This window comes from Pezoporus flaviventris, unplaced genomic scaffold, assembly GCF_033815535.1.
Source record: "Pezoporus flaviventris isolate CSIRO_AGI_PZ_B2104156 unplaced genomic scaffold, CSIRO_AGI_Pfla_v1 ptg000066l, whole genome shotgun sequence".
In the NCBI taxonomy this organism is placed as follows: Eukaryota; Metazoa; Chordata; class Aves; order Psittaciformes; family Psittacidae; genus Pezoporus; species Pezoporus flaviventris.
In genome coordinates this window covers 5057122-5083925 of record NW_026892614.1, presented here as the reverse complement: position 1 = coordinate 5083925, position 26804 = coordinate 5057122, and the positions used below count along the sequence as shown (strand labels likewise).

General features: G+C 42.1%; 1 protein-coding gene across 1 annotated transcript in view; it reads left to right on the top strand.

The window, feature by feature from the left end:
* Positions 1 to 11059: 11059 nt before the first annotated feature.
* LOC133278671 (opsin-5-like) overlaps positions 11060 to 26804 on the top strand; it is a 29699-nt gene continuing 13954 nt past the window's right edge. The window contains exons 1-2 of the mRNA XM_061471758.1: positions 11060 to 11533; positions 20561 to 20766. Coding sequence (XP_061327742.1) covers positions 11413 to 11533; positions 20561 to 20766 — 327 coding nt within the window. The 5' untranslated portion in view covers positions 11060 to 11412. The remainder of the gene's footprint in view (positions 11534 to 20560; positions 20767 to 26804) is intronic.

Here is a 26804-nt window from a genome sequence, read left to right as displayed (position 1 = left end):
TGGCAAACATGTATGGCTGTATGCACAGTTGATCTGTCTTTCAGGTAAAATCTGGAGCTCTTGTATTGCAGATTCAAGAGGCTGTTCTCTGGAGGTGCTGGGGGTGAAGCATGGCTGGTGGTGGTGATGAGGCTCAGGTGTTAGTGGAGCAGGAGTGCTGCCTCTCCTCCTTTGACGGTTCTGAAATCACCAGCTGGTTGTGTTTTATCTATAGGTTAACCTATGATGTATCTGTAGTGCTAAGCAGAGGTCTGAACTCTAACATTCATTTGATGGAGCTGCCTGGCATTACAAAATACCCAGAGATTCTGATATTTTTCACTTTCTTTCACCAGTCTTGTTGCGAATGAGAGTTGTTCTTGTCTTTGGTAAATGAAAGTTCAATGGGGTCAAAGCTTCTTCTGTAAAATCCCACTGCTTACATGGATGTGCAAGTCCTTCTTCTCTAACAGAGTGAGTGTACTTTAATTTGCTTTAGAAGTATTGTATATACAGTATATTGGCAGAAATCTGTCTGCTATAAATGCCAACTTAAATTCTCAGCCAGAATGGAGTCCCTGCACGAAACGTTTTTATTCTGCCAGAGCAATGCTTCTGTTGAAACCATTCATGTGAGGAAATGATATCTGCCACAAAACTCACGTTTTTTATTACATGACCCAGATACTTGGGATTTAAACAGAATTCCTTTGGCAGTCACACGAAAGAGCCAGTAGGTACCTAGTACTGAACCAAACCTCAGTTTGCTTTTCCAGGAATTGCACTCCTGATTTCTTCCCCACGTTTGGAAGAGAAACTGAAGTAGGTTGTCCAAAAATAGTGGTTCCACTGACTCTCCAGAATGTGGACGTTAATCTTATATTCATATATCCTGTTCAAGAAGGGACCTTTATCATTGTGTAAGTAAGAGTACAATGTTTGGGTCTTCTCTAATATGTTTTTGATGTATTATTGCACAAGGCAAGTGCTATCCTGAAGTAAACTAAGTCATGTAATGGGAAGGAGTTTTCTATTTTCCTCTTTCTTTGGAGCTTAGACATAATGGCTTGTGAGTGCTGTTACTTTAATGTATGAATCAAAACCTTGCATAGGAGAAACATCAAAGGGCAGTATTTGCTGGTAAGGAACAATGTGTAGGAGGTAAGAAGTATCTAATTCTCAATAAAACTTTATACTCCTGACTTAATTATGTACCGTTATATACCTTGCAAGTAATTCTATGACTGCTTATAACTGTTTTCAAGTGATATGATAATACATTAGGTGCTTTCCAAGCTCTAATCTCTTTTGGGGGAGTGACATTCTTGGTACTCTGGAAATGTCCGTTAGTCCTGTTAGGTCATGGGATGTGCAGGAACATTAACTAGATATCAGAAGAAAAAGCATTTTTTCTGTTTGGCACCCTGAGAGGATGCATTTTCTCTGATTTCCAGCAGAAAACCAGTCAGTGTATCACAGGAAGCCCAGAAACTGTAAGTGCAGAAGAAACCAGCATGTCTAGGATTGTCTAGCATGTCTGCTATAGCAGTTTCCTAGGCTGGTCACTGGTCCGAGAAAATTCTATTATCTGCTCCCACACCTGCTGAACCTTAGCAGTCTTTAATATCTTTGTATTAAAGACTTCATAGGAGCTTACGGTACATAGTTTATAATAGCAACTGGCACCTGGAAACAATTATGCGGATTTAGCTGATGGAAGAATAATACCACGTTAAGATTATTCATGTTTTCAATGATTTCCTCATCCTGTGGTGTATTCTCTTAATCCAGGATTAAATTCTAATTGTGGCTAAGTCCTTGGAAAGCTCATTGATTTGAATGGAAGTTTTAGGAAGCCGACATATCTGAGATTTGAAGGGGAAGTTGAAGGGTGTGAATCTTACTACCTTGTAACTTCTTAATGTTTTGTGCAAGGCAAGCACAAATTAAATAAAAGGAATCAAGAGAGAATCCTTGAAGGCTCAGTTTTCAGACAAGGTGGCAAAGGCAATGAAATGAAAGCACAGTGCCTTGGGGTTTGCTCTCATTTATGCGGCCTGCACACAATCCCTTATGAACAGGTCAAGAGAAAAGTCTGTGCTGTTTTGCTAGTTTGGATGTTGGAGCTAAGCATGGAAAGCAAAAGCATCATCAAAAAAGAAACCCACACTTTCTTCAAAGTGGCCAGAATCAACCTGTGCATAATTTGATACAGGACAAGAATAGAGGGAGTTGAGCAGGAGGCTTGCTTTGCTCTGTGAGTTTTATATGAATGAACAAAAGTTCACTAAAGCCAAGGCAGCTCTATCTAGCTACTGCCTGATCTGTGTAACCTGTAGCCCCACAAATACAGTTATTGCTGTTGCTAGTTGTATGCCGCAGGCTATGTGCTAACATTGCAGTATTAAGGCATGTCAGGCTTGCTTTGCTTCAGCTTGCAAAGCCTGAAACTTTGTTTTAGCTGGCTTAGCTGTGACAGCGATATTTTTTAATTATCAGGTGACTGTTTCCTGATTTGTTTCACTTATTGGATTTTTTATATATATAATCCTGGGATATAACCACAATTGTACAGCCAGGAAAAGCAAGTAGTTATTCTACGTAGAATGAAATATTTATGACACTGTCTTAATGTTTCAATGTAGGAGATTGTAGGCCTGCCCTGGGCGTGAAGGACTTGCCTGTGACAGCCCAGTGTGCTGTGGAGAGGAGCGCAGACATGGGAGTATAAGAGAAGAGGGCAGTCAGCTCAGGGCTATGAACGGCTCAGCACTAAACAATTAAATGTAAAGCCAGGAGCAGGGCAAAACCAGCTTACAGATAGCAGAGAAAAGAGAAAAGAACTATACAATATACCTAAGATACCTTTTACATAGGACATTAAGACATAATATATTCATCAATGATTTAGATGAGGGAATTGAGTGTACTATCAGCAAGTTTGCTGATGACACTAAGCTGGGAGGAGTGGCTGACACGCCAGAAGGCTGTGCTGCCATCCAGCGAGACCTGGACAGGCTGGAGAGTTGGGCAGGGAATAACTTGATGAAATATAACAAGGGAAAGTGTAGAGTCCTGCATCTGGGCAGGAACAACCCCAGGTTCCAGTATAGGTTGGGGAACGACCTGTTAGAGAGCAGTGTAGGGGAGAGGGACCTGGGGGTCCTAGTGGACAACAGGATGACCATGAGCCAACACTGTGCCCTTGTGGCTAAGAAGGCCAATGGCATCCTGGGGTGTATTAGAAGGGCGGTGGTTAGTAGGTCGAGAGAGGTCCTCCTTCCCCTCTACTCTGCCCTGGTGAGACCGCATCTGGAGTATTGTGTCCAGTTCTGGGCCCCTCAGTTCAAGAAGGACAGGGAGCTGCTGGAGAGAGTCCAGCGCAGGGCAACAAAGATGATTAAGGGAGTGGAGCATCTCCCTTATGAGGAAAGACTGAGGGAACTGGGTCTCTATAGTTTGGAGAAGAGGAGACTGAGGGGTGACCTTATCAGTGTCTATAAATATATAAAGGGGGAGTGTCACAAGGATGGAGCCAGGCTCTACTCAGTGGCAAACAATGATAGGACAAGGGGTAATGGGTACAAACTGGAACACAAGAGGTTCCACTTAAACTTGAGAAGAAACTTCTTCTCAGTGAGGGTGACGGAACACTGGAACAGTCTGCCCAGGGAGGTTGTGGAGTCTCCTTCCCTGGAGACATTCAAAACCCGCCTGGACGCATTCCTGTGTAACATTATCTAGGTGTTCCTGCTCTGGCAGGGGGATTGGACTAGATGATCTTTCGAGGTCCCTTCCAATCTCTAACATACTGTGATACTGTGATAATGTGGAGTTGCAGACCAAATAAAAAGAGCAAGTTGTAAAGCATGAAAGAAAATGCGCAAAAATAGCCCCAGGTGGACCTTAGAAAGAAAAGGAAGCAATCAGCAGCTTCAACATCATGTTGTTCCTGGCAAAGAAGAGGAAGTAACCTCTACCACCTCCTCCCAGCAAAATCGTAGGGAAACTGATGACTCCCTGTAACCTTCCCCCTGAATGAAGCCAACAGTCCAGAGACTTTCAAGAGAAAGAGTGGAAGGGTAAGTATAACACCTGGGAGAAGGGTAGATGCCAGAAGTGTGTGTTTTATCGAATTATTCTTGAGACTTTTTCCCATGTTAGTATTCTTTATTTTTTTTCTTTTGTCATAAATGAAATACTTTGAGATGCTTTATGCTGCCTTTTTTTTGGTCTGTATAATTCTCTATTTTTCCAAATTTGCAATAGCTTGCTTAGTCCCTAGAATGCAACTTTGAGATTCTCCTGTCACTGAAACCCTGCTGACACATGAAATGCTGGGGGGGTGGGGTTGCCTTTTCTACAGAGAGTGATTTCTTCACTTGAGTCAAAGTGACAGTTACTCTGCCTGTTATAGCACACACCAGAATTCGGTAAGCAGAAAAAAAACTTTTTTTTTGTCTTTTGAACCAGCACCTAAGGAATTAATTTCACATCCTTTGTTCACAGTAATTCATAATAAAAGGCCCTTTCCTATTAGCAACCACCAGGCATGCTCTGTACTGAGCATTTGATGCTGTCCCACACGACATCCTTGTCTCTAAATTGGAGAGACATCAACTTGATAGGTGGACCACTTGGTGGGTAAAGAACTGGCTGGATGGCTGCACACAAAGAGTTGTGGTCAATGGCTCAATGTCCAGCTGGAGACCAGTAACGAGTGGTGTCCCTCAGGGATTGGTGTTGGGACCGGTCCTGTTCAACATCTTTGTCGCTGACAGGGACAGTGGGATTGAGTGCGCCCTCAGCAAGTTTGCTGATGACACCAAGCTGTGTGGTTCGGTTGATACCCTGGAGGGAAGGAATGCCATCCAGAGAGACCTTGACACGCTTGTGAGGTGGGCTGATGCCAACCTCATGAGGTTTAACCATGCCAAGTGCAAGGTCCTACACCTGGGTTGGAGCAATCCCAGGCACAGCTACAGGTTGGGCAGAGAAGAGATTCAGAGCAGCCCTGCAGAGAAGGACTTGGGGGTGCTGGTTGATGAGAAACGGAACATGAACCGGCTTCAGTGTGCGCTTGCAGCCCAGAAAGCCAACTGTATCCTGGGCTGCATCAAAAGGAGTGTGACCAGCAGGTCGAAGGAGGTGATCCTGCCCCTCTACTCTGCTCTTGTGAGACCTCACTCGGAATATTGTGTGCAGTTCTGGTGTCCTCAGCATAAAAAAGACATGGAACTGTTGGAACAAGTCCAGAGGAGGGCCACGAGGATGATCAGGGGACTGGAGCACCTCCTGTATGAAGAGAGGCTGAGGAAGTTGGGGCTGTTCAGCCTGGAGAAGAGAAGGCTGCGTGGAGACCTCATAGCAGCCTTCCAGTATCTGAAGGGGGCCTATAGGGATGCTGGGGAGGGACTCTTCATTAGGGACTGTGGTGACAGGACAAGAGGTAATGGGTTAAAACTTAAACAGGGGAAGTTTAGATTGGATATAAGGAGGAAGTTCTTTACTGTGAGGGTGGTGAGGCACTGGAATGGGTTGCCCAGGGAAGTTGTGAATGCTCCATCCCTGGCAGTGTTCAAGGCCAGGCTGGACAGAGCCTTGGGTGAGATGGTTTAGTGTGAGGTGTCCCTGCCCATGGCAGGGGGTTGGAACTAGATGATCTTAAGGTATTTTCCAACCCTAACTGTTCTATGATTCTATGATTCTATGTTTCTATATCTGACTGTGAAGAGTTGCTTGTAGTTTTGGGGTTTGATCCGTTTGTAAGGATCAGTTTCCATGGTTCACGATATTTGCAATGCCCTTAAATTCTGTATGAGGTTGCAGGCATGTTATATGATGCAAGCCCATATTTGTGGAAAAAGGATACTCTGGTTTGGGTCCCCTTTCAGTTGGAGAGCACTGAAGTGCTGTTGCGTCACAGTAAAATTGCCCCGGTGACATTAAGCCACTGCTTTGAAGTAGGTTCGTCTGAATGTGCTGCTATAATGAGCTCACCAATGATGACTGGAAGGCTTTTAAAGCAAAAAATACAAGTTTTGCTAGAGCGGGAACTACAATAATGTGTTTGGTGTTTGCATGGGCCTTTTTAAATACCAAAAAGACCCAGTGCAACTCATGAAGACAGGCTGGAAATAAAAATGCTCAAATCTTGAGCTCCCCTGTGCCACAGAGAGGATCCTGCCTTCCAGCCAAATTTCTACTCTTCCTTATTGGCTATTGAGAGTTCCTGGTCCCCTCTCTTCCCCTGGAAACTGTCATCTCAGAAGCAGGTCTTCCCACCCTTCACTGCTCTCTCCCATGAACTGATTCAGCTGCCCAGAAGGTTTTAGTTTTCTTTAGCATCCCCTGACCTACCCAGTTTAAGTTCAGCTCAGAACAGAGAGTTTAAATAATACAAAGCATCAGACACCTAACCTGCACAAGGAATTATCTTTGAATATGAAAAAAAGCATACATATGAAGCTGCAAAATAGTTTGTTTTCATACTGCCATCAATTTAAACACAGTGTTCCCTGAGAAATTGTTAATTTCAAGCTATATACTGCAGTAATAGGCACTAACCAAACATTTTTTCTGACAGGTAATTTTCTAGATCTGACAGAAGCTAGAACACAATCCCTCAGAGAAACATTAGCTTTCAGGATTGATGAGAATGAGAGTAAAGTATGAAAGAGAGCAGGCTAAACTCCATTAAAATCATGGCAGAAGCATGGATTTTACAATATATTAATTACATGATGTAATAATTTCTTTAACTGAAGTTGGCAAGTAACCTAACACAAGAGCTGAAATGCTGTTTGGATATTCAGCTAGAGAATGCATTGAGTCCATTTGTTTTCCTGCTAAAATGTCATAGCAAAGGAACAGCCCAGGATCAAATGGGCATAATTTGAAACATCAGTGGTTGTGCACATTTCACATTATGATCACTCTTCAATGCAAATATTCCAGATATGGTTTTCTGCTATAAAATTGGAGGCTGCTATGCTACCATCAGGTGAACCTTTGCAACAAAAGAGTTTACAGGCGAGCTATTCTAAGTGGCATGCCCCTAGAATAGTCAATCTCACTCATTCATAGAATCATAGAATAGCTAGGGTTGGAAAGGACCTTAAGATCACCTAGTTCCAACCCCCTGCCATGGGCAGGGACACCTCACACTAAACCATCTCACCCAAGGCTCTGTCCAACTTGGCCTTGAACACTGCCAAGGATGGAGCAGTCACAGCTTCCTTGGGCAACCCATTTCAGTGCCTCACCACCCTTACAGTAAAGAACTTCCTCCTTATATCCAATCTAAACTTCCCCTGTTTAAGTTTGAACCCATTACCCCTTGTCCTATCAGTACAGTCCCTAATGAAGAGTCCCTCCCCAGCAACCTTATAGGTCCCCTTCAGATGCTGGAAGGCTGCTATGAGGTCTCCACGCAGCCTTCTCTTCTCCAGGCTGACATGTTTTAAGCCTTACTGACCTGATTTGATTAGAGGAGTTTTTTTCTTTTAATTCAGTGAGTGTTAGAAGAGCCACTTGCCTTCCAGTGACAAAAATGTATTTTTATTCCACAAAACAGATTTCTATTTGCTTATGGTTTATTGTAACCCATGCCTTCTGCAAGTTTTTCCTTTGGTCCTCCCTCTTTTGTCCCTTTCTTAGTCCATGTGTAAGAGGTATCATGCAAAAATAGCACTGTGAGAATTTACACTACTTTTCTGACAAAATCATTTCTTTGGCAGCTGCACATTCTCGGTTGTCCTCTGGGAAAACAGGTGCTTGTTACAAACATAAATCATATGTTTTCTGTCACACACAAATGTTAATTCTTGGTATTTTTCTGTTATGATGTAATGGGAGCAGTTGGTAAACTGGACTCTGATGTAACCCTACTGTATCAAGTATCTCAGGCCAGTTAATGCCGCTGTGATACTTGCCTTGCTGTGCTGGTATATATGTCACTTTGAAAGCGTCTGGAGGGTTGGATAGGGATTAACAGGCTGCTGCACATTTTTAGCAGCCCAAATAGGAGCTACCTGCCAGCTTATATCCGCTCTAAACTGGCTTTGCCTGTAGGCTCAGAGACCATTTGTCAGTTTGCAGTGTCCATAAAATGGGCTTCATTAACCTGTTGTGTCATAACCTCATTTCATTTCATCACTCACTTTAATCATGTATGCTGACGTATTGGTGGCTTTGGAGGGTTTTCTCCTTCATTAACCTTCCAGTAACAGCTGCAATAAAGCCTCAAGTGTAGCCACAAGTATTAATTTCTTATATTCTCCTATACATAGCATAGATGTTTCAGCTTCTGTTGAACTTGAAAATGTGGCTTACTAATGGTATTAAAATCCACATTCTGCCTTGTGAGGTCAGATTTCAGCTGGCAGGATAGTGTGCACAGTTGACCCTAGTCCACTTGTGCTGGTTGTGCCATTCCTTCCTCACAGGTCTACAGATTGCAGTTCACAGGAGGACTGAAACGCCCATCTCAGATGGGCATTGCTGTGCATGAACGTGGCTCACTCCGGCTCCCAGACCTGTGTGCCCCCCACCTGATTTTATGGGATAGGATCATTGGCTGAGAGAAAGCCTTTATGGGCAGGTGTTGGGCACTACAGGAACTTCTTTTCCTGCAGCTGATGGGTCTCATGGCTCTGCTATACCTGGCGGGGAGGTTGCACTGGGGAGAAATGCACCCATGAGAGGTTTGGGCAAGCAGGGTTAACGGATAGCAGCATCACTGTACCAGTCTCCCAAGGCACGTTTGCAAAGCTCCTGTTCCTTCTGTGGAGCCAACCTGTAGCTCCTACAGAATTAGGAAAGGGGCATTTCAGGGTCCTTTCATGTCCAAATAATTTTTTCAGTTGCCCTCCCACAGCTATGTTGAGCACAGTAATTTTTCCCTATCACCACAGTGGCTTACTTTTCTTCTCCTTTTTATGAAACTGCCTGCAGCATATACTGCTCTAATCTTTCCAAAGCACTTCACAAAGATGATAGAGGCACTCAGGGGTAATCTCTGTGAGGCCAGTGAATTGGTCAACACCAAAGCACTGAGAGACATGAAACGAAGTGACTGTACCCTGCAGAGGGAGCTTTCCTCTCATTTGGAGGCACAGTGACGGGTGGACACATGAAACAAACCACAGGAGTTTGCAAAGTATCTGTCCCTTATTGAAGGATGCCACAGGAGGGAGTGGATTAAGGAGAAAACTGCAAGCAGGCCAAGATATTAGTCAGTGTAGTGTGTGAAGAAGGGGGTACGGGGGAAATCATCAAAAGGGTTGCTTGACCAAGGAGAACATTTCACTCTGATGTATTTTTTATTTCCTTGATATCCAAAGTCCCTGTTTGTTTGTTCTCATCTCATTACTATTGCAGTGTGCAAAGCTTGGCAGAAGACTTTCTCATTTAAACGGAAAGTTGAAGTGTCCATGGAGCTGCAGTGTTTATATGAAAGAAACTTGGAGCTGGGAAAAGTCAAAAAAGTTCAGGAGTTCAAGGCAAATAATTTGTCTTTTACTGTAGCAAAAAGGAAATAATTGTCATTGTTACTTTAAAGTGCTTGTGCCTAAAGGTCACATGTATGTAGATCATAGTTTCCTTGAATGGCTTGCATGAAAAATGCTCTCTGCTGGTTGTCTCTGTCCCTGTTTAATCAAAGCCATGAGCACTGGCATTTGTGTGACAACAGATGCCAAACTCAGAGTTTGAAGTCCAGACCTGTGCCAAATGCCATGGAGAAACTGCTTGTGCATAAAAGTAAGTGATCAGCGAGGATGCTCTACCACCTCAGCACTGCCTGTACCTGCCACAAGGTAAGTCCCAGGTCACTCTGTCACAGTTTGCTAAGCAGTGTGCTTTAGGAGGCTTGTTAGAGTGAAACTCCGGCTGCCTGTAGACAGACATAGGAAGAGGTCTGTACAGAAAATCAGCAAGGGGTGGGCTGTGGCTAGAGAGTGGGAAAATCAGGCCATTTGGCTGCTTAAAAGGGATCTATGGGAGCTGCCAGAGCAATGCTGCAGACTTTAGGTTGGAGAAACAGAGTGCAGTGCTCCAGTGTGGTACAAGAGGAAGATAGTCAGTGACTAGTCAAGCCTAACACTCTTGCGAGGGACTTCAGTGAAGTGAGTCCCTGCCATCACCATTAGCTGGAAGGTTGATGTCTTTCACTACAATGAGGTTATTTCTCCTTCTTCTCGCTGTAAATAATTGCTCTCCCCTTTTATTCTTGTCACATTGCCTTTATTTCCCTGTCTCGTGTTGAGGCTATCATAACAAACACAGGGAAAGCCTGATAGGAGGGGCTCAATCTGCCTCAGGAGGGACAAAACCAGCCCAGTGGAGGTTCCCAGTGAAGTGCTTTGCTTCCTTCAGCTGGGTGCCACCACAGGGGATGATTTGCTGCCCTGGGGTGGGAAAGTACAAGTTGGTTGGGAACAAAGAGGCACACAGGGACTTCAGTGCAGCCAAGAGTGTGTTGCTCACCAGGAATACTTTGCTGCCTCAGTTGCATTAATTCAGTCTCAAATGTTTTAATGATGACTACAGCCTGCTTGGTGACAGAGGCCATATCTGAAATACAATCATGAATGCCTCAGTAAAGACTGCAGATAGATACTCCAAACTGACTCACTTAAATCACCTGTGATATGTCTCTTCAATAATAGGACATCCCATTTTTTAAACAGTGTGGTTAAGTCCAACTTTACTTGGAGCACACTAGACTGGACGCTGCTTAGCAGTCTAAAAATACAATTCAAAAAACTTACTTTATTTCTTTCAAGCTGTACTGGAAATTATCTTCCCTTCTTTTTAAATTAGCAATTATCCTGCTGATGAAGTAACTTCATAGCTGATTCCTTCTGCTACGATAAAGCCACTTTACCAGGCAATGATCCCTCCCTGGAGTTTTTTACTGTGACACTTTTTTTTTTTTTTTTCTTTTTTTTTTATCAGTGTAAGGTTTTTCATTAATTTCATTTGAACTAAACCCCTGCTGGTCTTCTGTGAAAACAGACAAAAGTACTGCTTTTTGGTAGCATATCGGTATGCTCCCTGTTTGTGGGTGTGCCTGTGAGCCTGTAGCTTATGTGGTATCGCCCTGGTTTAAAGCAAGTTTTCTTTTTGTCAGAGAGATACACACTCGTCATTAAAGGTTTCTGCATGTAGCAGTAATAAGGCTATAAGGAAATCTGCTGTCTTCGGCTGTCCACAGATTCACAGACTGTATTAATAGATAGGATTAGTGAAGAACAGGTCAGAAGGCTGCAAAGCTCCTGTCCCTTGAGATTTCCTTCTTTAGATCATTAGTCTCATTGAAGAGCTCTCTTCAATACAGGGAGCAGAAACTGAGGAAAAGGCTGGAGCCATTTTATTTCCCCAGGACGCACTAAAGAAAGGGCAATTTCTGGGTCACAATCCCTGCTGAAAATGTCTGTCCAGTTTTCTTCACAGGCACCCTGGAGGAACAACAACATCAGTTTTCTGAGCAGAGAAGCAGCTGTAACAGAGCAAGGAGAGACTATCATAGGTTTCTACCTACTGGCTTTAGGTATGTTCTCAGCTTGGTTGTGGAAGGAAGCTCCTAGAGTTTGGTGTCAAGTTCAAAATGATTCATTTGGGTTTCATCCCTAACGGAACAGGACGTTAGAAAATGCAATTTTTCAGCTATTAGAAGACCACAGAGGTACAGCTTTCTTTTGTTAAAAGGAGATTAGTAACCAATGCAGGAATCTTGAGGGGAAAGAAAGAGTAGTCAAGCCTGTAAACTTTAATGTTCATTAAACTTAATATGTAGGAAGATTTTAAAAGTACCCTACCAGAAGTATGTGATATTGCTGTGTCTTCTCGTGTCTTGGTAGCACTGAATGTTCCGTGATTTCCAGTTTTGACTGCTGAAGGTTAGTTGGCATCCTACAATTACCTCCTGCAGAGACAGAAAGTATGGTTCTGTATGTTCAACTTCTTTTTAACTGTTTTCAACATTTTTTAACTATTTGTACTGCTCTTAATTTAAACATTTGATACACATAGAAATTAACTTTTTCAAACAGGATCTGTGAAAGATCTAAATACTAGAACATTATCCTGCGTTAGCAGCCACAATACCATGTGTTTACTTTGGTCCTGCTACAGGGCAGCTGTTGTAAGTATATAATAAGGATTTGAAAATGGCACCCAGTATGAACTCACTTTGATCCCAACGCAATTTTGACTTGTTTGTTTAGATATTGTCTATGTGGGGCTGACTCATTGTAGGGTACAAGGAAACTTTATGAAATTCTAAAGAATGCATGGTTGCTAGGTAATCAAAGTTTCCAGCCGTTTTTCCTCACAGGAAAATACAAGAAAATGTAAGAATTATTAAATTTGTTCTTCTAAGGAGCATATATAAAAATATTTCTCTTTTTAAATGATTGATCTAAACAGTTTTTTTTCTAAGCTTATTACATATTTCAAGTAGCTTACTAGGTCTCAGCTTGTCCTTGAGAAAGGTCTGTGTAAGTTACAATATAAAATGCTAAGTATTGTAACAAGTTTACATGAGACTCTTTTTGCCTATAAGAACTAGTGAGGAAAAGGTTGTCTTTAGAATAAAAGCAGAGATTCTAGTAGAAAAATATATGGCTTCTATCTTAGGAGACTTAATTAGAAGAGTGGCCATAAGATAAATCAGACTTGTTCCAATTTATCCCCAATCTGTTCACATCTGCGTATCCCTTCATGAATGGCTGGGAAATGGCTGCAGCATCAGCTAAAGAATTAATCAGTTGCATTTAAGACTAGAAGGAAGATCTTAGGTCAGCAAGGCCAGTCGCCTGCTGTGACAATATATAATCTCATTTATGAACCTATTATGCTCTGTCATTTGGCTGGCTAGGGTTCTTTTGGTGTTGCTACCACTTTTCCGATTGACAGCCTGTTCCTGATTGTGTTTCTCTGTTGGGTAGGAGCCTTTCCATATACACTTAGCTAAAGTGATTACATCAAATTTATACTGGTTTTGTCACTCCATTTTTTTCCTTTTTTTTTTTTGCCTGCAGTTAACACCTACAGCCAATCTGTTTTCCTGAAGGAGCAATCATACCCTGTAATCAACCTTTGCGTTCCTATATTAAGCAAGGGTTGTTGGATTTTAGTTTGGTTGTTTAGGTTTTTTTCTAATTATAATTTATTTATATATAATTATACATATTTACTATACATATAATTTATTTAGCTCCTGCCATAATATTGCTATCTTTTCCCCTGTCATCCCAGCCTATCACCTTTTACACTGCCTTTTACATCCTGGACACTTCTTTTTTTTTTGTAACTTATAGCCAGGGCTGAATGCTGCACTCAGGCAAGGTCTTGCCATCTCCATTCACAGTATTTACACTTCCCCAGCTCTACTGATCCCTCTTAGTGTTGCCTCTTGTCGTGGTTTAAACCCAGCTGGTAACTCAGAAGCATGCAGCTGCTTGCTCACTCCCCACCTTATTCATCCCTCCGCTCCTGGAGGGATGGGGAGGAGAATTGAAAGAATGTAGCTCCCATGGGTTGAGATAAGAACAGTTTAGTAACTAAGGTGTAACACAAATCACTGCTGCTGCTACCACCAATAGTAATAATGATAAGGGAAATAACAAGGGGAGAAAATACAACTGCTCACCACCCACTGACTGATAGCCAGCCCTACCCAAGCAGCGATCTTGCCCTTCCAGGTAACTGCCCCCAGTTTCTATACTGGGCATGACGTGCTGTGGTATGGAATACCCCTTTGGCTAGTTTGGGTCAGGTGTCCTGTCTCTGCTTCCTCCCAGCTTCCCCTCTTCCCTGGCAGAGCATGAGACTCAGAATGTTCTCCGTTGGAGTAAGCATTACTGAGCAACAACTGAAAACTTTGGTGTTATCAGCGCTGTTCCCAGGCTGAAAGTCAAAAGCACAGCACTGCACCAGCTGCTAAGAAGGAGAAAAATGACTGCTACTGCTGAACCCAGGACACCTCTGCATCACACTGGTAGTTCAAAATCCTTCTATTAATTGACCAACAGAGGTGTTTGCTGCTTCCTAATGGTTCCACACCTAGCAAATACTTTTTAAAGTACCTATGTGCCTGAGCTTTTAGGTTGTTTATTAGGTTTTGATTGCTACAGATCCTTCTGGCAAGCTTACAAGTGCTTGGCATGTCATAGCTGCTATTCTTGAAACTTACCTCTAGATGCAAGTCTCAAGTTGCACTTCTTGTGCAGTGTATGTAACCTGTCCTCATGTATTTTACTCCTCAAAGGTCTACTGCCGCACTTCTGCAAGCACCAACCATAACAATTTCCAGCTGTTAGTTTTATGTACACCAATATCTCAGTCTAGCTGGGGAGCAGAGATGTAGCAGAACAAAGTGCTCTGTTACACAGACACCCTTTTGCCTTTCTGGCAGCAGCAGCCAAAGGCCACTCTGTGTGTTACTTTCCCATACCTGCATTTCCATAAGGATGTGGAAAGACAATCTGCATTTGCAGTATTTGATGGGTACTTCCTTATACAAAGTCCCAGAGATGTTCATATTTATTACCGTGGGGTTTTTGTTGCCTTGGAAAACAGCTTCAGTGATTACACTTCTGATGCTGCTACGTGTTTTCTTCTCTTTTGAATCTGAGTACACCAGTGCAGTTCTTTGCGAATTTCGCTGCACATTTCCAGTGCCACAGGGCTGTATGTGGTTGATGTTAACACTTACCCAGAAGATGGGGGTCCTCTGCATCTCTTCACCTTCTCAGGATAAAGTCCAAGCAAACTTTTTTGGGTTTTGGCCAAGTCTTCCCGCAGTGGTACATCTTGACAGAGGACGTGAATATCCAAGAGCCATGATCTAACAGCTTTTGCTGAGATGAGGCCTCTTTACATGTCCCCTTCTGGAAATTCTCGTGTCATAGGTAAGGCAGATGTCATACGGGACAGACAAGACACTGATGTATGCGGCATACAACATACTCCAGCCAGGCTATAACAGATCCAAACAGGAGGGTCCTCAGCATACTGCATGGAAACCTGAGCTCAAAGCTTGTGCTGGAATAGGTATCACATGCTAATGTCACAAGCAAACCAGCATCAAATTGCACAAGTGCTTTTTGCAAATGCTGATGGATTTTGAAATCACTTCAATACTTCTTGGCACCCAACTCACCATTTCATCGTTCCCCTTGCTAATGCTTTGGCCAGAGGATCAGCAAAGTGGGGGAAAAATGCAATGCCAATCCCAAAGCAGTGAGCATCATAGTGTTCTTAGAGGGGCTGTCTGCAAGTGACAACAGCTACTGGTTTAGGTCAGCTGCCTCAGAATCCCCTTTCTGAAGGCAACACTCTGTTTTCATCCTTCCCTTCCATGAGCTCAGAACTGTCTTTGACAGACAAGTGAGAGCTTCTCCTACTGCTAGCATTTCATCTTTTTGCCTAAGCCCTGAGTGGCCTAGTACCATGGAAAATCCTTGTCTAGTTTAAATTATTAGGTGTGACTTAAAAGTTCTGTCTACAGCTGCTAGTTAAGTCAAACGTAGAGCTGGGGGAAAAGGTTAAACATTTCTTATTCATAATTATTAATTGGAATTCTCAAATAAATTGTTCCTTTCTGCATATATATGCAATTTGTTCTGTGCTCATTTCCTCTATTTTCACAGTTAACTGGAACTGTTAGAGTGAATGCTTGGCATAAAAGGAAACTTTAAGTCAGTAGGAGATAATTTATTAGAGAACAGATTTTGACTTTTGTGAGTGCTTATAACAGCAAATAACGCTGAGAGCATTACCAATCCCATTAGAAAAATGGAACAGACCACAAGACCCAAAGATGCTTTTAAATTGCATGCTTCCACATCATAATAGTAAACTGTTATTTGACAAGTGACAGAATGAGTGCTATTTTGGGACTTTGTTTGCCAGATTAATCTGAGAAGGTGGGAAAGGAAACAAGCTAGTCACAAAACATTCATCTACCAAAAATATTGCATTTATTGAACAAATGATCTCTCCACACTTTGTCAAGTCTAAAACACGATGACTCTTCTCCTTCTTGCCAAAATGGGCAATATGCCCTGGATAAGATAATGTGTATGTATAATTAGCAGTGAAGACTAAAAATGGAGCAGGTTCACTTCACAGTTGCAGTAGTTAATGACAGCTTTGCAAATTCCCTAGATTTTATCCCTGTTTTAAATAAAGCTTTCTAGTCTGAAAATCATTTACAACAGGCCTCTTCAGATAGACATTAGTGCTTGTGTGTAGGTAGTTAAATCAGTAATTCACTTCATTCATGCCTGCTCTATATATAGATGCTCAATCCAATTTCTGTCCTAGAGATAAAGTTATTTGCTGAAGGGAAAACATAGGTTGTCTTGTGACATGGAGCCTTCACCTTTTGCCCTCATTTATTGAGATTGTCCACTTAAAGGTCCCTGTATATTTTAAACTGCTGATGGGTGTGTCATAACACCATTTTTCTAATTCATTCTTGCCGGGCTTTACAAGTAAAAGCCAGGCAACTATGTCTAGCAAGAACAAGTCTAAGTACAAAGCATAATAACCTATCTTATCTGGGCACAGATGCAGTCATCTATTAGATGACTGGCTTGGAGCTATCAGTTCCCTTGTATCAAATTTAACTCTGCAAAACATGAATTGAATGTTAACAATAAAGTTGCATGCATCCTTGGGTGCTTATTTTTTTACCATCTCAGGTATATGAGAGAAAAATAGGGGAATGGATGCTCAGTATGGAGCGATTTGGCAGAAACCTTTGCAAAACTGTTGTACTCCCTCTTAGCTATTCTTGAAGTTAAACAGTCTCTGTTCCCAGTCACTTCCATCAGAAAAATTTTTAATATCCCCAAACACTCTTGCTGGCTACTTTGTCAGTGTCTTCTTTGCTCAGGCTGGCAGACAGCATGCAGATACGGGACTTTGTTTGATAGGGTTTTGGTTCCTGACTACCACCAGCTTGTTTGGCAGGCTTCCTGTGCCTCCCCTAAAAAGCATGGATAACAGCACCAACTTCCTTTGTGGAGCACATGCAACATCTGTGGATTTAAATGCTTTATTAGGGTGTATTATTCTATGACAAGGATTACTACTGAATTATATAAGGGCAATACAACATTTTTAACGTTGCTGTCCATCCTATTCCTTCTACCTCCCGATGTCTGAAATGTAATACCAAGTACTTTTCTGTGGGCATCAAAGGAGAAAGGTGATTCCTTAGATGTTCAATGTTTAGCATTCATCAACACTCATTTAATTGATGGTTGGAGAGCTGGAGCACCTCTCCTGTGAAGACAGGCTGAGAGAGCTAGGCTTCTTCAGCTTGGAGAAGGGAAAGCTCAGGGGATATCTTAGAGTAGCCTTTCAACACCTAATGAGGGCTTATAAAAAAATCTGGAGAGGGACTTTTTACAAGAGTACATAGGGATAGGAAAAGGGTGAATAGCTTTAAACTGAAAGAGGGGAGGTTTAGATTAGCTATTAGGAAAAGATTCTTTATTATGAGGATAGTGAGACACTGAACAGGTTGCCCAGAGAAGCGGTGAGTGCCCCATCCCTGGCAGCTTTGAAGGCCAGGACCAACAGGGCTTTGAGCAACCTGGCCTAGTGGAAGGTGTCCCTGCCCATGGCAGGGGGTTGGAACTGGATGATCTTTTAAGGTCCCTTCCAACCAAACCATTCTGTGATTCTATGATACTGCCAGTCTCATAGTAGCTATTCTCAGTCCTGTCCTGTGTTAAAAAACATCAGTAATTATACATGATCTGTGTTTTGCCACTTCAGAAGGTCCAGAATCTCCTGATGAGCAGCCATATCAGACAGCATTCCAGCTTATGAAGAAAATGTGGTGATTCCTCTCTGAACCTTATGTCGGGTTGAAGTGTTCAGTTTCTTCCTATCTGCTGTTTTTTCTCTCTCAGCGACATTTTGACCTCTGTTGGAACCTGTCCTTTCTCACCAGGATCGCCTTAGGGTGCTGGTGTTAGATTTGGGGTCTGGGTTTTATTTTTTTATTGTATACTCTTGTGAGTGGCAACTTGCAAATAAGAAAAATGAAACAAGGTTCCTCAGCTGTTTCTTTTCTATCCACTGTTTCTTTGAGATGCCACCTGGTGATAACAAGGCCTTACAGCACTTCCAGATCCAGAGGTTTCTCTCTGGGCTCCTGACCTGCCTGTGGTCTACTCTGAGGCACATAACACCTGCAAAGCAGTTGAAGAGATCCCTGCCTCGCTGAGGGTGTCAGAGCTATTGCTGGGCTTCCTCTGCATGGCATTTTCAATTTTTTCCCTGTTGCGATGTCAAGGTTTGGGGGAGGGAAGACGTCTGGTTCTTTTGGTTGGACCACTGGTTTTGTTACTCTGCAGTTTACTGAGGATTGGGTTCCTCCAGGTTTCTTGTCACAGTATTAATATGGTCTCCTGCCCAGACAGATCTCACGTTTTAGGGACTGGCTATGCCAGTGCCGGTTCTCCACCTGTTTTGGTTGAAAAGATTGTGCCTACCTGCAGAAATCATACTTGCTCTGTAAACTTATCTCCCTCAATGCTTCCATCATCCCCAACCTCAGTGTGTGAATGTAGTTCCAAAACATTTTCACAAATACTGTGTCTCTCTCACCTCCAGTTAAAAAATATATTGTGTTTTCAGAAGATGTTTTGCTTAATTTCTCCCTTAAGATACTTTGAGTGAAAACTCCCTTACCCTCCAGCCTGGGGCAATTGGCTGTGCAAGTTCCCAGGAGGTGCAGGTGTCTTTCACTGTAAGAGTAGCCCTCTTATCCAATACACTGTGTTGACAAAATTTTGCTATTTACAAAGGAGATGCCATTTTATTTTGTCTGCCATTTTAAAAGCACTGTGTCTTCGTATTGACAGGGAAAATATTTCCATGCCTACTGCCTTGAAAACTGTCGTACTTTACAGAAGGTAGAGCTGACATACACAAGCAATGCAACCATCACGTTTGCACTGCAAACTACCCTAATGCATTCTCAAAGCTGCCATCCTGCAGTGTCCTGCTCTGCCTATTTATAATACTTAACCTCAGACAGAAGTCAGAAATGATTCCTGACTTAAAGTGCATGCAACCATTCGAAATGAGACTTGATTAAGAAACATTGTCACCTAGTGGCCAGGATAAGTTGAATTTATTATTGTTGATCTTACCCTTATAATGAGATATATATAAAATATATGTATGTATTTCAGTGTATCATTGCACCAGAGACTATTTCTGATTAATACCATATGTCAACACATCATCTCTTCCCAGTTCAAAAGCTCTTTAGTAAATTATGTTTCCTCCCGTCCCTTCCAAGCTGAGGCAGCCAAGCAGCAAACCACCGGGTTGCAGACATATGGGGTTGTTAATGCTTCCTGAAGTAAGGCAGCTGCCCTCTTGCTACAACATCAAACCTATTAGCCATCTTTCATCTTGTGAACTCCTTTGAATATCCAGAGATGCTGTGCAATGCCATCATGCTGCGGGCACTCAAAGGAGGTGGTGTTCTACTCTAAGTTACCAAGGTAAGGTGAGGCCACCTATGTCAGCAGTGGCAGATAAGAGACAATGGGGAGCTGGTGCTGCCCAACCTGCTGCCCCACTCCAGCAGCTGCCCTGGAAACATCCCCTTTACTGGCTATACCCTATTTTCCATACTGAGCCTGATGCTTATGAGTAAACATTTTGTTGAAAGTCATTTGATTCTGCATGCCTACATCATTCGAAAAAGGGGGATGCATACTATCAAGGTCTTGCACTGGTGGTGGGACAATAGCCTTGCGCATTGGAAACTCTAGGTCTCTCCAACAAGAAATAGGCTGACTCTTGCCAGATTTGCAGTTAGCTCCCTTTCATTTTCTTCATGTAACTAGATGTGTACCTGTCAGGCATCTCTCTTCCTGGACAGTAGGAGAAAACACTATTTTCTTTAAAAACGAATAAGGACTTCAAAGCTTTCAAAAAGTCTGTTCTAAATGTTTTCTTCATATAAATTCTCAGCTGAAAAATATTCCTATCAGCTTTGCTGCAAGGAAATCATAGAGTGTTCTAAGAGAAGAAACTTAATCGCATTAACTGCACTTCGAGACAGAGTGGTAAAGCAGCTCTCTGACTATGTGTATGAACTTTCCATGTCCCTTGTCACATACAATGCACCTAAACAACTTCAGCTTTTTGCAGATTGTTTGTAGTCTCTGCTCTGCTCTACCCATCTTTCCTCCTTCCTTTTTTTCCTAGCTGTTACTTTTCATAAGTTTCATCTATTTAGTTAAGAAAAAACCCCACTTCTCTAGGCCCTTAAATGGTGGATCTTTGACAAATGCAGCAGCAGCTCTTCATGTTTATTCTGTTTTATTGCCAGATTTACTCACTCATTTCTGCTTCTGAAATGTACCCAGCTACTTAAAAAGGCTTCATGCATAGGTTTTCCAATGGATAATCTGGTTTAATATGTTTTTAATGGAACAAAAAGAAGAGACATCACGCATTTACATACTGAATTGTTTCTTCCCTTATTTGCTTTTGGATTCATAGATTTCTTTTTCTTTTTTTTTTTTCCCAGGTTGGCTGTCCTGGTTCGGAAATAGCATTGTGATTTTTGTTCTATATAAACAAAGACATCTTCTGCAGCCCACTGACTACCTCACATTTAACTTGGCAGTGTCAGATGCTAGTATCTCTGTGTTTGGTTATTCACGAGGGATCATTGAAATCTTTAATGTCTTCAGAGATGATGGCTTCATTATCACATCGATATGGACTTGCCAGGTAAGACAGGATTACACTTAATTAGACAAAATAGGTGTAGCTATGCGTGTGTATATGCCGTATATATATGTCTACGCTGGTTATTACCAGCCAGGTCCAAAGGGGTGAAAAGAAGCACTAACTGACCTTCCAAAAGGACAGTATTCTTTTCTGTTACACCCATAAATCTATGCATTTGATGCATGTTTGAACAATTTTCAGTGTTTTTTTCTTTATCTATTTGCAATAGTTCGTATTAGTTTGGGAATTTACTTCATGACATAGCTCCCACTCATGTTGGAAAGCTAAGGTGTAGGCTGTGTTTATTTTCAGCCCCTCTGAAGTCAACCTGGTTGTTTGCCTTTTAACATTTGACTTAAAGCAATGTAAACTCCTCCTTGACAAGGCACGTAGAGCAAAACTTCCATGCAGTATGTAGGTATACCTATATATTTTAGCATACATCATCTTGTACTAAATCAATTGCCACTCTTCAATCTTACCCCTAATTCTTGGTTCGTTTGCTACCTGTGGTAGGATGAGTGACTTAACTCTATGGCACAGTCATCTCTGAACTTGGAGGCAGCTTTTTGTTGGAGAACTCAGGAAATGTTATTGGTGTTAATTCTGAAACACACCTGCATAGTCTGAAGATAAATACATCCCATGGATCGATAGTTACATGTCTGGCTCCCTGGTGCTTTCAATAACAACTGTGAGAAAGTTTATGATTCTACTTTGTGTGTCTGTTTCATGAGGGGATCAAAATCTGAAAATGACAGGATAGCCTATGGTGGCAGCCTTACAGCTTTCTTCCATGGTGCCTCTGCCTGGGAGTCCCTCTTTGGCTGACCAAGCTATTTAGAGTCTTGTTAAAATGATCTGCCTTTCTATTTTTTTAGATGTAGAGAGTCTGGAGTAGAAGTGTGCTTGAATTTAATGTGACGGAGGTGAGCTTAATCTTGCTGTGCTTGAAATGCCTTTGCAAGGAGAGCAGTCAGTAATATGTTTGGGGTACCAGGTAGTTTGTTGGTCAGGGTGCGTTAAGTAATCTTATTTGGATCCCCCAGTTTTAAACATAATTCATTTGTAAAACATGGACATCAAGAAAAGTTTTAAGGTATTGGGATCCAAAGATTTTGTTCAAGACATTAATAATGCATTGGCTTTTCTAAAGATTCTGATTTCAAAAATGTTAACGTTTCTCCTTTGGTAATCCTCTGTAAGAGTTAGCATTTATCATTTCAAATAGGAACTGATACTGTATTAATGGTAACCTGGAAAAACCATTTTGTACTCTGAATTAATAGTTTGAACTGGTTGTGACTTGTTGAGAGAAAATCATGTAGGATTCCTGTTTGCATCAAGATTTTTTCTGTGCTGGGGTGGGAGGGATGCCTCAAAAGCATGTTTAAACCCTGACATCCATCTTCTTGATTATTAAGCTTGACAAAAAAGAAGCCAGGATGAAAAAGTAACTTACGGAAATAGAGTGGTTTAGGGTTTAGGAAGAATATTGTGCAGAAATAGTAGGAAGCTTCTGTGTGTAAAAAGGATGTGAATGTTTCTGTGTGTGTGTGTGAACAGCCAGCACAAAGGTCATTCTAAAAATGTTCAACATTGAACAGCAGTAGGGTTTTGATTGCTTGGGTTTTAGCATTTATAAAATATAACACATTTGTAATTCTACCAGAATGGGTCTCACATCTGGAACATGAGTGAGGAGCATGGTGCCAGGAAGGTAAAGCCCATGCTTTCTGTCACATCTCTCTGAAGTCAGTATCTCTTGTTCACCTCGCCACACTCAAGCTCCTCTGCAAGTAGCTGGGATGAAGATTTGAGCTGTTGCACACATGAACACGGCTCTTTCCTTAGCATGGCCCATGTGTTTCCCCTTCCTTGGTTTGTTTTCCTGAGTCCAGAGGACAGACTTACTTGTCTTTCTGTCATTGTCCATTTCACTACACATTTGCTCTTATTCGATCAGTCAGCTTCTGCTGTCAGGTGTGCTTAGGGAAACTATTTTCCCAAGCTAGCCTGTCATTTCTGTTCATGAAGAAATGTCATGAGCTCACCTTACTTAATCCACCTAACTATTTTCCTTTTCTCTGTCTCTGGCATCCTTTTGTACCCTTGGGTAATATTTGTCAAAATTAAGGTTCACCATTCTTGGCTGCCCCACTTAGAGGGAGTGGGGAGAAATCAGGCAGAGACTACTTCTCTTTCAAAACAGCTTAGTCTGTGAAAACGCTCAGTAACAAAAGATGCATCTCCAGCTAAAAGGACCATTTCACAGCATACTTGATGAATAGAGCAGAATATGCGCTCCTGTTCTCCTCTGAATGGAAGAAATGCCACTATTCTTCCCCATGCCAAACATTATTTTTCTCTTTGGAGGTCTGACAGAGCTGTTCTCTCACGAACGAGGTCGCAGGTAGATCTGTATACAAATGATGCCTCTGCTAAATGCTGTGTATGGATTTAGTTTTCCAAAGGTGGCTTTTAGACTGCTTTCACCTCTTGTTTATCCCTTCCCTGATTTAACACTGTGTTTTAGTCCTGATCTGAACAGTTAGTCTCTAACACGTAATTGTTTTAACCTCTGGTAATATTATCAGTAAGTGAACTAGTTTATATAGTAAAGTTCAAGTCAGGGAATGCAAGCTAGTCACCAGCTGCCATCTGTTCCCCTACTGACCCTATTTCCAGTGAAAAGCTACCTCAGGATATATTTTTGTCCTCCTCATATGTTTTTTATTCTCATGTTCTGCTGAATTAGAATTTTCACTGAAACCTGCAAATAACATTATGTACAAATGTTCTACGTGTAGAGAAACATTCATACTCTGCAGGTAAACACCACAGTTTCTTCTAAATATTATTAATCAACCAACACGAAGTTTTCCTTGTATTTCTTGATCATAGAATGGTTTGGGTTAGAAAGGACCTTAGAGATCATCTAGTTTCAACCCCCCTGTCACAGGCAGGGATACCTTATACTCGACCAGGTTGCTCAAAGCCCTATCCAGCCTGGTTTTCATGTGGTAAATACAAAAGATGCAGGCTTCAGGAAGACTCTAAATACAGGGGAAGGATTATAAGCTATCTGATCCCCACAGGTGCATTGCAGTCATGTCAGAAGCGCAAACGTGGGCTGTGGGGTGCCTTAGAATTTGAAATCTTTCATAATCCTGGTACTTCAGTTTAAGCTTTGTTCCACTAATTTACACTCTTTTTTTTTCTTTCTTTTTTTTTTTTTTTTGTGGTTGTTATTTTGACATTAGTTTTACAAATACATAAGAATTTTATTATGCGGGCCAAGAAAATGGACTGCTTTTATGTACTCTGTTGGTATAAGCTTCTTTCTTTCTTTAAAAAAAAATTGCTTATTTCTGAACTGTTTCTTATGAATAAGATGTAAATCGGCTGTGCTTAGCAGGGGATGGTGTAGTTAGTCTTCATGCCACAGTACCATCACAGACGTACCCATGCCACTGACATGCTGACTGATGCTATTATCACAGATGCACTCACCTCGCTAACAGTGTGGGTATCCCCAGTCCATCTGGCCAGGCAGATGGTGATAGAGCATCCCCAGCCAGATTCAGCTCTGACAAAACAGCCTCAGGAGGAACAAAAAAACCCCAACAATGTTCAGCTTTGAGGTATTAGTGAGCGCCACAGTAGCCTGCCTGGCAGGATTCAGCCCATGCTGCCTCTGTCCCTGCAGCCTGCCCTCACCATCCCACTAAGGGCCAGGCTGGAAGAACCTGCCTTCACCCTCTTTGGTTGAAGCTGCATTGTGATGTGCAGAATAATAAAGCCACCAAGGGGAGCAGAAGAGAGACTGAGAAATGACTGTTTCACCCTGTGGTTTGGTTTACTACATAGCAGTGAGGAAGCCTGATTTTGAATCCTGCAGTGCCTAATGCTTTGATGCTTTCTATATTTATTTCTGTCTGGCATACCCTGGACAGAAACAACTGTCAGCGCAGTGATCAGCCATAAGCCCCATACTGCATGCATGTACTATTTTACTTGGTTATGCCTAACGCATCTGTGCACAGTATGCTTGAGAGCACCAGACCTGTGGCATATGTGCAGCTGAAAGGGCACGGAGTGGCCAAGAGGTCTAAAATTCCCTAGATGTGCTAGACTTGGTGTGTGTCCATTGAGGAGTACATGACCCATGGAAATGTCTGTGATTTCTTGCACTTTAGCAGACTTTTACAAATCATGGTGGTGTAGCTGACCAAGTTGCCAGCTGAAATCCCAGACAGATGGGGATCTTTAAGAAAAGCTATGCTAGACGGGCAATAGCCCTGCTTTAACAATGCTGCTGTTGGTCAAGGAGGGTTGCCCTCCTGCCGGTTGGTGTCTGACCGTTCATGTAGGGAGTTTCTCTTTGCCTCTGGCCCTGGTATTTGCTCTAAAGACAGTGGAGCATCCCCACATGATGAATAGCATTGGGGCTTATGTTCTTAGGCAGCGGATGTGAATCTGAGCACTTTTGATGGAGAAAAGTAAATCCAGCTCTCCCACAGTGACCCTGCTTAATTTTCTAAAGGTCTTCCACAGGTAAGGGAAGGATATGGCTGTGAATACTAAGAAATGAGAATTTTTTGTGGCCTGGAATAAGGTATTAAAAAACAAAAGGGAGTTGAGATATGCCCCTCATCTTGTTCTGTTGGCTACTTCAGGAGCCTCATTTGCTTACCCACTTTTCCATGTTTGATCTAGGAGCCAAACTTGGAGCCACAACTTTCCTTGCACCATGCAAGTGACCTGCAAAACTGAGCAAGGTGACCCTTACCCTCTTTTGTAGATTCTGTTTCCAGTCACTGCCTCTCACTAGTACATAAAAAATCCAGCATTTTTTGATGTTATTAAATGTTTAAGGTTTTGTTGTAACAAAATGTTCTGTAAATTGTCTGATAAATCAAAAACCCTAAAGGCATTTATGTTGTTTTATAAATAGAGTAGGTTTGAAGGACATCAATTTTTGTCTATCTAATATAACTGGTAAACCCAAGCAATTGTTGGCTTAGCTAGAGTACTGACTCTTTTGACTCAGTTTGTGATTTTATGCATTTGGAAATGCCAAGACAGTGTTTTGGTATTACTGTATGTAATACTGTATTCCCTCACATTCTGGGTGAGATGACTGACCAGTGGTAACTCAGCAGTAAGTATGACCAGGTAATAAAAGCTATGTCAGATGGAAAGGACCAAAATGAAACCTCACAGGCTTCCTTTCTCCTACCTTCCCAGTATTTGGGAGATTATTGAAGAAAACTGCAGACAGCATCACTGCTGCCCAGTATCCTTGTGCAGCAGATAACTACCTATTCATGTTGCTCCATCATCCATTCATTTTTTTCTTCACCAAATCATTCTGCTTCCAACTCACTCGATATGTAACAAGCACTCTTTCCGTATATGTCTCACCTCCACTTCTGCCTCTCATTCTCCCCCAGCAGCCATCCCTGTGAGTAACCCCACTCACCAAAGAGCTCTCGCTCATAAAACCCAGGCAAATCCACAAGCTGTTCATCTTTAACCCTAGCAATATTCATTGACTCAGATAAAGGTTTGGTCCCACTCATCCTCCCTTGCAGCTAGCTATGAGGAGATGTAGTGACGGTTGCTCTAAGTGTCTTTGCCTGCATCTGAGAGTACTTGACTGTTCTTCCACTTTTCTCCTATTCTCTCCCTGTTGGAACAGTCTGTGCAAACACACCTTGAGTTCACTAGTACTCATGTGCAGTAGAACCAGAACGCATGCTGCAGGAGTACCTTTGTCCTCAGCATGGCTTTCAGTGTCAGCTAGCTCAGACTTGGCATAGTGTAACAAGTCTTGCAGTTCCCTGTGTCCAAGCATGTAATTCTAAGATTGAGGCTTTGCTGGAAGAAAACAGATTTATTTTTTTTTTCTCAAATTGTAATAGTGCAGATACATCTACTTAGTTGAAAAATGCTTAGCTATCCACCTATAAGACGCCAAAAGAAATAAAGTTGAATGTAACAACTGGGTGAGCTAGTAGGTATTGGCTATCCTA